The 13715-nt window shown below is 45.6% G+C and overlaps 1 protein-coding gene across 4 annotated transcripts in view; it reads right to left on the bottom strand.

Annotated features, from left to right (window-relative positions):
* ZDHHC3 (zinc finger DHHC-type palmitoyltransferase 3) overlaps positions 1 to 13715 on the bottom strand; it is a 60844-nt gene that overhangs the window by 23920 nt on the left and 23209 nt on the right. For all 4 annotated transcript variants that reach the window (XM_044295864.1, XM_044295867.1, XM_044295865.1 and 1 more), the window contains exons 4-6: positions 12808 to 12904; positions 10990 to 11071; positions 8793 to 8923 (exon numbers count right to left, since the gene is read on the bottom strand). In XM_044295864.1, the coding sequence (XP_044151799.1) occupies positions 8793 to 8923; positions 10990 to 11071; positions 12808 to 12904 (310 nt within the window). The remainder of the gene's footprint in view (positions 1 to 8792; positions 8924 to 10989; positions 11072 to 12807; positions 12905 to 13715) is intronic.

Below are 13715 nucleotides of genomic sequence, written 5' to 3'. Positions count from 1 at the left end.
TACATGAATCTGAATGTAAGTACAACGTTAAAATGAAAATTCAAATGGGCTTTCTTTTCCATTTGACTTTTGGCAGGAAAAATGCCTGCAAGAGACGAAATTGAAATCTCAATCTACCATTTTTTTTAGCTTCTACTTGGTGTTTTCATTTGATTTATGATTTTTACATGAAAAACCACCTAAAGGAAGAGAATTAATTGACAAAGTGGAAATTTAAAATGAAAAAGGCCATTTACTTTTACATTTATTTTTGACACTTATTACCCACAACTGGACTTGGAAAAGATTATTTTTGTTTTGATTTTGCGGATCCATTGTAACAATGCCTGTCCTTATTTGCAACATAGACAAGAATAGGACATAGCTACGCTAAAGCTGCGTTCCTGGCCAAAGGTTGCTGAGCGCTATTGTAGGCCATCAATACTGATCATGGGGGTCTGAACTCTCCCACCAATCAGCACAGTGATGCCAAGGATGCTCCGTGTTTCTGCAAGTCATGCACCCTGATTTTTGGTCACACAGACACCTCGGAGGACATTTACTATTCGTTTTATGCCACTATAGTGATGTAAAAAAGTAATGACATATGTGTACCATAATTTGCAACTTTTAAAGCTTCTTGGCACTTTTCTGGAGCACCATCTACCAACTCAAGTATGGAAGAGCGAATTAACCCCATAGATGCTGCGGGTGATTAGGCATCACGACATCTAGGGGGTTAAAAGGGCAGCAGAGTTGATGATATAATCATAATCCTAGTATAATTCACTCCTCAAAAATAGGGCACCATCTATTAGACTAATAATCTTATCTTATGCAGTCAGCACAGTAATTTCACTGTCACAGCGCCATCTATTGGAATGATAAACTTGATCCTGTGTTAGCTGTTGAAAAATGTGGAGAAGCACAGCGCCCTCTAGGAGACATACTGAGTGAGTCACTGTTCAGTCAGGAATTAAATAACAGCATTTTGCATGCGGCACCACGCCCACTACGGCTCATTTACATGAATCTGAATGTAAGTACAACGTTAAAATGAAAATTCAAATGGGCTTTCTTTTCCATTTGACTTTTGGCAGGAAAAATGCCTGCAAGAGACGAAATTGAAATCTCAATCTACCATTTTTTTTAGCTTCTACTTGGTGTTTTCATTTGATTTATGATTTTTACATGAAAAACCACCTAAAGGAAGAGAATTAATTGACAAAGTGGAAATTTAAAATGAAAAAGGCCATTTACTTTTACATTTATTTTTGACACTTATTACCCACAACTGGACTTGGAAAAGAAAATTCTAATGGCGGAATTGAATTTTCTTTTTAATGTTGGCGTGCATTTTGCAGACGTTAGATGAAATTAAAATGTTAAAACGTTATTTTAATTATAATTTTAGGTTTTTCAATTTCATTTTGGCAGGTTTTACCTCCCATACAAGGGGAGTGCCTTTCCTGCTAAGGGGGCGTGTCTATGCTCTTCCTATCACAGCTCAGGAGGCAGCTGAAGAATGAAACTGAGCATGTGCGACCTTCTCAGTGAGCAGGACAAAGAAATAAGAAAAAAACTAAGGGCAGGTGGGGCTACACAGATACATTTTATTGAATAACTCTGTGTGAAATTTTTAATTTTATAACAAGACACGGAGGCTTCGTATTGCATAACTCTTTCTTTACTCAAAACCACAGCAGCAAAGAATTTACATAAAAAATTAAGGACAACCCCCCAGTAGAACCCCTCCCATTGGATAGTCCATAAATAGGCTCTCCTCATCCATATCATCCTCTTTCTTTGCTGCTGCCCAGCAGATAAGTACTTGTATTTACATTGTGCAGTGTTCTTGTACAATTAGTATTTTCCTTGTGGGGCTTATTACTGTCCAGTTTATGAATATTCGATATTTATATTATTTTTTCGCATGTCTTTCGTTTTGACCGGTTCTTGAGATATTATTATAATTGTTAATTTTTCCGCGTTGTTGGGGTCACTCATTCTATTGTCCCTTGCCATTGAGTCAGCCTGCCTGCGTTTGTCCCGGTCCCTGTTATATACCTATATTGGTTGCGTCCCCCTCCTCCGTCCGGTCCGCTCTCTCCCTACCCCTTACCTTATCTTTAGACCGGCGCCATCTTCGCGTCTTCCCCTATCTGTTTTCGCGCGCTCTGTGCCGGCCGAAGTCTCGTGATTCGCGGGATTTCGGCCCGGTGCGAGAATCTCGGGCGCCATTTTGTTTTCTAATGCGGGGAACGTAAGCGCCTGAGACTGGGATCTCGGGCGCCATCTTGGTACACCTGTTGGGGAGAGGGGCGTCTTAGCTTGCCCCGCCCCTTCCGGTCACTGTCGGCGCCTTTTCTCTTCGCCGGACAGCGGTACCTGACTGCCAGCTTCCCAGCTAAGTTACAGTTTTTCAGTCCGATCTGACCCTGCTTGCTCTGGAGTGACTACTCCTGCAACTATGTCCCTGCCTAGCGATGCCCCTTCTGACCCCACCACTAGTTCTGCTCCAGTCCCTGTTGCTCAATGCCTGAATGAGCCCCAGGTTGGGGATCTGCAACTGTCAATCTCGACGGCTATTGCTAATGCCATGGGCAATATGTCATCTATGATTAGCCAGTCTATCACCCAAGCGCTCAGAGCGCAAGCCCCGGTTACTACTCCGGCTGCAATTCCGGTCTCTGATACCTCCAGAACACTTAATGCGGATAGCATAGTTCTATCAAAAGACGGCGTGCCAAGGTCACGCAAAAGAGCCTGTCAGCGCCAGGCGGAAAAATCGCGCTCCTGGAAATCCGCTCGAGCTCAGCCCGAGCCCAGGTCTGACTCAGATATAGAGTCTAATGAGGAGGTTTTTGATGAGGGTCACTATGATTCAGAGGTGGATCTGGATGGGATCCAAGTAGCTGATGCGTTGGAAGGGGTCTCCCAACCCGCTTCTTCTGCGGCTCAGGAGACCAATGCCCCGGGACCTAGCTCCCTTGTTGACCCACAGGGCGACCCCCTGTTTGACCCAGACAGCCTGCACCATCCTCGGTCGGCTGAGTGGCTCCCCATTCCGCATGTGGCCCGCTATCTAGAGGATAGGGTCAGGAAGCCACTGTCTAAAGAGACCCGGAACAAATTGAAGGCGGAATGTCCCCGCCCCTTGATACCAAATAAGGTATGTGAAACGCCTAATGTAGACCCCAAGATGGTGCAATTCTTATCTAAGACGGGGTTTAACCCCCGCAAGGGCCTAGATTCCGCACTACGGGCTTGTCAAGACAAGCTGTTAGACAGTCTGGGGCCTCTTACAAAAAAATTTTTGAATTGGCTGAGTCAGCCAGGACGGAGGGCACGTCCATTGACCCGGAGGAGCTCAGCGGCTGGGCCCAGCGCGCTATTTGCCTAGTGGGGAATGTCAATTCCTCCCTCTCTATCGAACGGAGGAAGGCGCTCCTCATGAAAATAGAACCCAAGCTGTCAAACATGGCGCTGACTGAGATGGGTAAAGAGGCCCAGGGTCTCCTTTTTGGGGACGGTTTTATAAAGGATTTAGGCAAATTCGTAGGAGCCTTTACTGCGCTGGACAAAGCCCAGACATCGATGCGCAAAGTGTTCCGAGGGCGTGTCTCTTCTAGGGCCGGCAGCTTCAGGGGCCGTCTGTCCGGCCGTGCCCAATTCCAGACCCGTGGAAACGGTCGAGGTCCCTTTCATCAACACTCCTCGTTCCAGGACCAGAGACAACAGTCCTCTTTCTTCCCGTCCAGAGGCACACCTTTTCGCTCCAGGGGATTCAGAGGCAACTCGGGATCTAGGCGTCCCCTTGGTAAGTCTCATAAATCCACTGTCTTCTTCCAACCTTTGCATAGGGGGCAGACTCCGACATTTTTTACCTGCTTGGAATCGAGTCACCTCCGATCCGTGGGTGCTGGCCACGGTTCAAGGCTTTCAGATAGATCTGACGGACGCCCGTCTATCCCTGCCGGAGGCCCCGCCCTTAGTGCTGTCAGGGCCTGCCCGGGCCTGTATGAACCTGGAACTTCGGTCCCTTTTGGTCAAGGAGGCAATAGAGAGGGCCCCCCCACTCTCACTAGGAGTGGTCAGCAACATATTCCTGGTGGAAAAGAAAGGAGGCCAGTTCCGACCAGTGATAAATTTGAGGAACCTAAACAGGTTCGTTCGATACCGTCATTTCAAAATGGAGGGTATCCATTTACTGCGAGACCTTCTGCTCCCGGGGGACTGGATGGTAAAGTTGGACCTGAAGGATGCCTACCTGACGGTGCCTGTAGCTCCCCAGTCCCGACGCCTCCTCCAGTTTCGTTGGCACGGCCATCTTTGGCAATTCACGTGCCTGCCGTTTGGCCTCTCATCTGCCCCTTGGTGTTTTACCAAGTTGTTGAGGCCCGTAGTAGCGTGGCTTCGCTGCCAGGGTATTCGTCTGGTGATCTATCTGGACGATATCCTCTTCATGGCTCGCTCTCCGTCGGAGCTTCTTCTCCACCTGCGATCGGCGTTGTGCCTTCTTACCGGGCTCGGGTTTGTCATCAACGCCGAGAAGTCATGTCTTCAACCTTCAAGATCGATGGAATTCCTGGGGTTTGTGGTGAACTCCATAGATCAGACCCTGTACCTTCCGGGCTCCAAGATCAAAGCCATCCGCAAAGAGTTGCGTCAGGTCCTGAGGCTCCCTCGGATTTCTTTGCGTCACCTGGCACGCATCATCGGTCTCCTCTCTTCCTCCATACAAGCGATTTTTCCTGCACCTCTTCATTATCGGGCGTTGCAACGGTTGAAGATCGCACACCTTCAAGCGGGAGCGTCCTACGCGGACGAGGTGGATCTGGATCTCGAGACGAGATATTGTGGTGGATCGCCAACCTCGACGCATGGAATGGCAAGGCCATCGTGGGACCCCAACCGGACCTGATCGTGGAGTCGGATGCCAGCCTCCTCGGTTGGGGCGCTTACTGCGACGGGATTTCCACCGGAGGACCCTGGTCAGACGGCGAATCTCATCTCCACATAAACGCCCTGGAATTACTGGCAGGATCCTTCGCCATCCGCAGCTTCACCAGCCACAGGATATCGGCGTGTATCAAGCTCCGGATGGACAATGTGGCAGCCGTGCGGTATGTCAATGCCATGGGCGGCACTCACTCTTCGGTCCTCTCCCACTTAGCGAAGGAGTTTTGGTCCTTCTGCTTGGACAGGGGTTTCACGGTGGTTGCGGAATATCTTCCGGGCCTCCGCAACACATTCGCAGATTGGAGTTCTCGTCACTCTTCGGACTTCAGCGATTGGAAGTTAGATCCGGCGGTTTTCTCTTCCATCGCATCGATCTGGGGTTCCCTCTCTATGGATCTCTTCGCCTCCCGTTGGAACGCCCAGCTTCCACGTTTTTACAGTTGGAGGCCGGACCCTCTGTCGGAGGCTGTGGACGCCCTACTTCAGGATTGGTCGGGTCAGCTGGCCTATGCTTTTCCTCCTTTTTCACTCATACCTCGGGTGCTGTCTCAAGTTCGCCTACAGGTGGCAGAGTTGGTTCTGGTGGTTCCGTTTTGGCAAGCCCAATCATGGTTCCCTCATCTTCTGGAACTCCTTATGGACGATCCCCGTCTCCTTCCAACTTTTCCGGACCTCCTCGGCGGACCAATGGGCCAGCGTCATCCGCTGGTAACAGACGGTTCGCTCCGCCTATTGGCGTGCAGAATCTCGGGGAACGCTGGGATGTCGCAGGCGTATCGTGTACGACTCGTGTCCTCTTGGAGAGCGCATGGGCCCCCGGCACCAGGAGAGCATACCTTTCAGCCTGGCGACGTTGGGCTGACTGGTGCGTGGGACGGGGTTTGGATCCCCTTTCGGCTCCTGTGAACGACCTGCTCGATTTCTTGTCCTCTCTGTTTGATGAGGGCAAGGCTTATCGGTCTATAAACCTTTTTAGGTCAGCCATCTCTTCTCGTCACTTGGGTTTTGCGGGCTGTCCAGCGGGCCAGCATCCCCTGGTGTGTCGACTTCTCAAGGGGTCACGTTTGTCTCGTCCTCCGAGACCCCGTTTTACTAGCACTTGGGACGTGCTTTTGGTTCTGCAGTTTTTCTCTGGTTGGCCTCGCAATTCGGACTTGTCTCTGCGCCAGCTTTCTGCTAAGCTGGTCACCTTGCTGTGTCTGATATCCTGCAAGAGGGTTTCAGATGTTCGAGCCTTGGATTTTGATGCACTATCTTTTACCCCAGATGGTGTGTCCTTTAACATCTCTCGCCGCACGAAGACTAGTATCCGGTCGGTGTCCTATCCAGCATTCCCAGATAATCCGGCTCTTTGCCCGGTGGAATGTTTGAAAGAATATTTGGAACGTACGTCCTCTCTGCGTTCCGCTTCGGCTTTTCAATTGTTCATTTCCTTCCGCAGGCCGTTTCTTCCGGTTGCTGCTGTCACCTTATCCCGTTGGGTGAAGTGGGTTCTGTCCTTGGCCGGTGTGGATACTTCGGTATTCACGGCGCATTCGGTTAGGGGAGCTTCCGCTACCTCCATGACTGTCGCAGGGGCCCGCCTGGAGGATGTGCTGCGGTTAGCTGATTGGTCTAGAGCCTCCACTTTTAGGGAGTTTTATTTCAGACCTCCCCGTCATGCTTTTTCTTCAGTTATTTCGTCACTTTAAACTTGCAATACGAAGCCTCCGTGTCTTGTTATAAAATTGCATGATTTTCCTATTCTATGACGTAAAGTCATGATTTTATTAAAGACACGGAGGCGAGTATTGCCCCCCCTTTTTTCTTCTCCCTCCCTTTTATTGACCAGTTCTAGGTACTCGAGAGTATATATGTTGATTTGTATATGTTGCTTCCGCATTATATGATAATATTTATGCTTGCTGAATTTGTTCTTTCCTATTTTCAGCTACTTTGATGGTTTTCGAGTCCTATGTATTACCCGTACTCTCCTGTTTTCTCTTCTCGTAGGTTGATTCCTGGTCCGCTGTTCCTGAATGCACTCTAGGTTGGAGGTGTCCTTCCCATGCCTTTTCGTTTTCGGTTGTCATCTGCTCCGGTTGAGCTCGGGTTCTAGAGTCCGGTTCGTGGTTCCGGTTTGGAGTTTGTTCCGTGATGGTGGGAGTTGGTTCCAGTGTTCGTGTATGGTTCGGCTGATCACATCAAAGAAAGAGGATGATATGGATGAGGAGAGCCTATTTATGGACTATCCAATGGGAGGGGTTCTACTGGGGGGTTGTCCTTAATTTTTTATGTAAATTCTTTGCTGCTGTGGTTTTGAGTAAAGAAAGAGTTATGCAATACTCGCCTCCGTGTCTTTAATAAAATCATGACTTTACGTCATAGAATAGGAAAATCATGCAATTACATGCAATTACAAAAGTACTCAGGTCCAGGTGCTGGTTTGAAAACTAGAATATTTCTGGTGGGACAACCCCTTTAATGAGTGCAGTAAGAACTGGGGATAGATGCCCTGGGTTTTGTGAACACAGAGAATGATGGATACAATAAACTCAGGTATATACATTAGATGTAATTTGGCCATACCAGCCAAATTCCAGCAGCAGGAAGGAGGCAAAAGTAAGATTGCGCATATTTCAACATGCCAATCCTTTGTTCCTGTGGGAGATAATAGGAGGATTCTGGTTGTGGCTTATTCCTCCTCCCCCGAGTAGAGTACACATGTGTATGAGGAAGCCAGGAGGAATAAAGGTCTGCTGACATTTAGCTAAATAGTAAAGAGAACACTAACAGCATATAACAAAATGTTTCTGCAGCGCTCTGACTACGAAAGAAAATGTACATTTATCTACCAGTATGTATTGTACATGGTGATCAACCCTGTAATACAGGGTGGGATTCACAGGAGAATACACAGAATGAGATTACATCCCCCCATAACCATTACATTTATGGAACTAATTTTTCTGGAATGAATACGCATCATCATATACTGTATATAAGAATGCAATTTCTTTGCTTGAAAAAACATGAAAGTAGACTTCAAGAAATCCCTAACATGACATCTACGGACATCATTTTGAGAATAATTTTACACTACTGTCCAGTTTAGAAAATGTACTTTTAAATGGTGCTCATACACCTTCAACAGATGTTGGCCGAGAGCTCGTTTGGCAAACGGCAATCGTTCCCAACTCCCCCATACACATACACGCCTTGTTCAGCCATGATGGAATATGTACTCAGTGGAGAGTAAGGAAGCTGGTGCTAGGTGTCTTAAATGGTTGTCCAGGATATTAAAAAAAAAACTGATTTCTTCCAGAAACAGCACCACACTTGTCCACAGGCTGTGTCTGGTATTGTATTCAGCTCTATTGAAGTCAATAGGGCTTATCTGCAATACCACACACAACCTATGGACAGGTGTGGCGCCGTTTCTGCAAGAAAGCAGCCAAGTTTATCTATTCACAGAAGAAAAGGTTTGGAGCGTGGAAACTCAACATGACCAATTTTTCTTTCCACTGATGTAATTTTCATCAACTGATTATTAATTAAGACATCATTTTGCCAATATAACTGCTATTGATCAGCAGATCGTGAATCCATTAACAATTTGTCTGCCGAAATAAACTGTTGTAAAATGTCACGTAGACGCAATTTGTGGTCACATCACGGCCGCACTTTGCCATGTGGACTCCCCCAAGACTCAATCTCAACTAACAGATATTTCCCGATAATTACGCAAACCCCTACTAAAAACAGAAGAAAGTTGATTTCATTGAACACTTCCAATGTAAGGGAACACAGATTTATAAAAGAAAAAGCTTTGTCTGTGACTAAGAGGCGTGAAGTACAGCTCTGGGACTCACCGTTTCATCAGTACAGATTGAGTGTACTTGTGTGCCAAACATCACAGCAGTGAAGATGAGGAAAAGCAAACCCTCAAAACAAAGCAGAATAAGGAGGATGACGGTGGTTGGTGGAGAGAAGGAGCTGCACTCTGTGGGAACAAGACAAGGAGCAGAGATTAGGACACATGCAAGGGTCAGCTTGTTCAGGTACAAGGAGCAGGTCTAACCAGTTTTACTACTTAACTCGTGATTATCCAGCAGCTGAAATCCTCACAAGAAGGTTATTTTAATGGATACAATAAATAATAAAATACCTAAGGGAAACATTATTCCAAATGTGAAAATACTAGCATTTTTCCTCTTTATCTCATTACCTATTGTCTACAAGAAGTGACTTCAGTTATTATTTTATTCAGTTATACAGTGTCAACATATTCCGTATCGCCGTACAGAGATTGCCATGACTCTCTTCCGTACCTGTCCTCATTGGGGCACTAAATTCCAAATTAAAGGTGATGTCCAGCTTTTATTAAGTGATGGTTTATCCTCAGGATAGGCCATCACTAGCTGATCAGTGGAGGTCCGTCACCCTGTACCCCCACAATCAACTGTTTGGCAAGTGTTGGAGGAAACTGGAGTACTCGGACCTACATGGAGAGAACATGCATCTCCATGCACATGTTGCCCTTGGTTGAATTTGAAACCAGGACCCCAACGCTGCAATGTAAGAGTGCTAACCACTGAGCCACTGTGGTGCTCTGATGCTTGCTTCAAGCAGCCTATACAGTATGGTCCGGAAGTGGATATTACTATTACCAGCATGTAGTATTTACAAGATTATACAGAATTTTGTAATATACCATATTTTTCACTCCATAAGACAAGCTTTTTTTCCCCAAAAGTGGGGGAAAATGGCAGTGCATCATATGAAGGGAATACTAATTGGCACCTCCATTATAAAAATAGTCATTAGTACACAGTAATGCTGGGGAGGGGAGAATATAGTGCTCCTGGTGCTGGCTGTACTCACTGCTTCCTGGTCATCGGCTCGGAGCCCACTGTGCAGGGGCCTGACTGCATACAGCATCAGGATGTAGCCCACTATGACCTGACACTGTGCAACGGCATCTCACAGTGCAGCGCAGCACGAGCAGAAGACCAGGGAACTCTGAGTGCAGAAAGAGCACGCTGGATCTCGCAAGTGGTGGCGCCCTCCGAAGCAGGAGAGGCAAGTTCTTTTATTTTAAATCTGATCTGAGGTCTGATGAGGAATGGAGATCTGATTTGGGGGTCTGATCAGAATTATTATTTTCCCCCCCAATTTTTCTCCCTTAAAGTGGCTCTGTCACCAGGATCATCCCTATTAAACTAGACATATTGACTGGTAGGGATCATCAAGCTGATTAAAACAATGCCTTTCTTTTGTCTGTATGCTAAACACCTGCAGAGACATCTGTGTTTTTATTCATATGCAAATGAGAAGTTGGCGCACCAGGAGGCAGGGCTGAATCCTTTGAGCACTGCTTTGTAACACCTCTTCCCCTGAATTGAAAGGGCTAGACATAATGAGGGCAGAGCCGTGTCCTATCATCTACATATCATATACACTATGTACTATAGCTTCACCACACTGAGATCTGTTCAGAAAGCTAATCTATATATTACTGCTTTAGGCCTCATGCACACGAACGTATTTTCTTTCCGTGTCCATTTTATTTTATTTTTTTGTGAACCGTATCTTATACGAACCATTTATTTCAATGGGTCCGCAAAAAAAACTGAAGTTACTCAGGTATTGTTTTAGTCAGCATCATGAGCCCTACCGGCCAATATATCTGGTTCAATAAAGTTGATCCTGGTGACAGAGCCGTTTTAAGTCCTAGGTGCATCTTATGATCCAGGGCATCTTTTAGCGTAAAAAATATGGTAGATAGTGACATGGAAAAAATAAATAAATTACCCAAAATTCTAAAAAAATGTTTACCAAGTCCATCAAGAAAGCCTCCGTGACAAGTCTACTGGTATAATAAAAGCGTCTGTAAATGGTGGCTTTACTGTCAGATCAACCAATAAGAGAATTACATTCAAGTGCTATGGTAAACCAAGTATAGGGACCAGAAGTAAAAAATAATAATAATAATAATAATGTCACCCCATTATAGCTGGCGTGACTGTGTGCCATAGATGTTAGACATTACAGTACATATGCACTCACTTGTCCAGTCTTCTTCAAAACAGTACAGGAAATGAAACCCTACCATGATGAGGGCATGTAAGGAGATCAGGGCTATGTACATCTGAAAAACAAAGAAAATGTCAGCTCTCCGGCAAACAGCAGACAGAAAATAACACTTTGCTTTCAGCAAAAAATTAAAAACTAAATTGCTGTAAGATTTTAGTTTTCAGAAAATACCCTATATGACTTCTAGTTTGGGAGCAGAATGGATGAACTTGAATGAAAGTCCTGCTATATAGATCAATGCCAATACAGAGAGCCCAAGTTAAAGGGATTGTGCCAAGTATAAAAGTTACCCCTATCCACAAGATGAAAGTGTGAAAGTTATCCCTACCAATCTCAAGAAAGGGCGTCCCATGTTCCCATCCTCATGGACTGGCAGGTCAAGCATGTGCCCTCCTGCTCCATTTACTTTCTATGGGACTGCATGAAATACCCAAGTGCATGAACTCTGCCATCACCGGCAGCCCCATAGGGAATGAATGGAGCGGCAAGGAATCCTGGGGGTCCAAGCAGGACCCCCACTGATCACTTAGTTATACCCTATCCTGTGGCTAGAGAATAATTTTCATACTTGGCATAACCCTTTAAAGAAAAATCATATGGGGTGGGGAGGATCTTAATTACACCTCACCCCTTGTATTCCTGTCTGATCTCAGGGGTCTTAGAGGTTGGACCCTCACTAATCAAATGTTATGGCATATCAAAATGCCATTTAAGGTGGTGTCACAAGCAGCTTTTTGTGGCCAGAAATGGATCCAGCAGGAAGGAGAAGGAGAAGTAGAAGTCCTTCCCTTATATTTCTCATTCCCTTTCTGGGTACTTCTGGCTTTGGGTCCAAAAACTCCATCCAAAACTGCCACAAAAAGCTGTGTGTGGCATCATCCTTAGGGCTCATGCACACGACCGTATATATTTTGCGGTCCGCAAAAAATACAGATGACGCCGGTGTGCATTTCGCATTTTGCAGAAGAGAACAGCTTGGCCATAATACAACAGTCCTATCCTTGTGCGGAAAGGACATGCGGACATAAGGAAACAGAATGCACAGGGAGTCCTTTCTGTAACTGCCCTTTTTTTTTTTTTTTTTTTTTTTGCGAATCCATTGAAATTAATGGTTCCGCATACGGTCGAAAAAAAAAACAAACAACATGGACTGTTTCCATCTAAGGCTACTTTCACATTTGCGTTCAGAGCAGATCCGCTCATATAATGCAGACGATGGATCCGTTCAGAACGGATCCGTTTGCATTATATTGTAAAAAAAAAATTCAAAGTGTGAAAGTAGCCGCAGACGGATCCGTCCAGACTTTACATTGAAAGTCAATGGGGGACGGATCCGTTTGAAAAATGAGCCATATTGTGTCAACTTCAAACGGATCCGCCCCCATTGACTTACATTGTAAGTCTGGACGGATCCGTTGCCTCCACACGGCCAGACGGACACCCAAACGCTGCAAGCAGCGTTCAGGTGTCCGCCTGCTGAGCGGAGCGGAGCCCAAACGGTGCCAGACTGATGCATTCTGAGCGGATCCGCATTCACTCAGAATGCATTAGGGCTGGACGGATGCGTTCGGGGCCGCTTGCGAGAGGCTTCAAACGGAACTCACAAGCGGAGCTCCGAACGCAAATGTGAAAGTAGCCTAAAATGGTGAGGAAACCAGTGCAAAAGCATCCAGTAACGTGACGCTCTGATGTAACTTTTTGGACGCCTTATGTGCTGATAACGTAGAGCCCCATAAAGACACTGACACATCCACACATTAATATTTTTAGCCTTTATGGTTAGATACTCACAGTGAACAAAACAAAAAATTTCTGGTTGTTTTCTCCCACGCAGTTATTAACCCACGGACAATGGTGATCCATCTTCCTGATGCATCTTTTACATACACTGGGGGAATACAGTGAGAAATGAGCATTTACAGACTGACCGGACTGAAGCCATGTTGAATATTGTCTGGTTAACATTGACTATATAGAGACAATCTTTCATCTTTGTAATACATATTCTGTGCTTATTTTTGCAGTTTCACTTAATTTTTCAGTTACCGGTAGTTCTTTTTTTGTCTTTTTCCCATTTGCTAATATGCCCAGTGCTTTGACAAGAGCATGGACTGTGTTCGGGCACAATGCCCTCAAAAACCTTATGGTCTCATGTATTGTACATTCTGGCTTTTTTAATGCAGAATCTTGTATCTCTGAATTTCTGGACATCAGAAGCAAAGTGGTGGTTCTGAAGGAATTGAGGAGCCAGGGCAGAGAATTGCTAAGGAGCAGCGGCTCTTGCTCTGGAATACTCAAGCTCTCTTCTATTAATATCTGGCTGACTGGGTCTAACCCTGAAAAAAATCCGCTGTTTGGAGGATTCTAGAGCCAGAGATGGCTCCCATATTTAAGGGGTTTTCTATGCTAAAACTACTATTTAATTGTGTATATAGGCATCATCCCTCATGAATTAAATGGTACTTCTGGATCTACAGCACATCATCATTACAATATACACATACAATGGTGCTTGACAGTCTGTGAACTCTTCAGAATGTTTTGACCAAAAACGACATCAGATTCTCACAAATCTGCCTAAAAGTAGATAAAGATAACCAAATGAGTCAAAAATATTAGACTTGGTCATTTATTGAAGCAAATAGTCCAATATCACATGTCTGAGTGGCATGATCTTTGTTGGTCGACCACTCCTTGGG

This window comes from Bufo gargarizans, chromosome 5 (genome assembly GCF_014858855.1).
Source record: "Bufo gargarizans isolate SCDJY-AF-19 chromosome 5, ASM1485885v1, whole genome shotgun sequence".
In the NCBI taxonomy this organism is placed as follows: Eukaryota; Metazoa; Chordata; class Amphibia; order Anura; family Bufonidae; genus Bufo; species Bufo gargarizans.
Note: the sequence above shows the minus strand (reverse complement) of the source record. Positions and strands in the feature narration are given on the sequence as shown.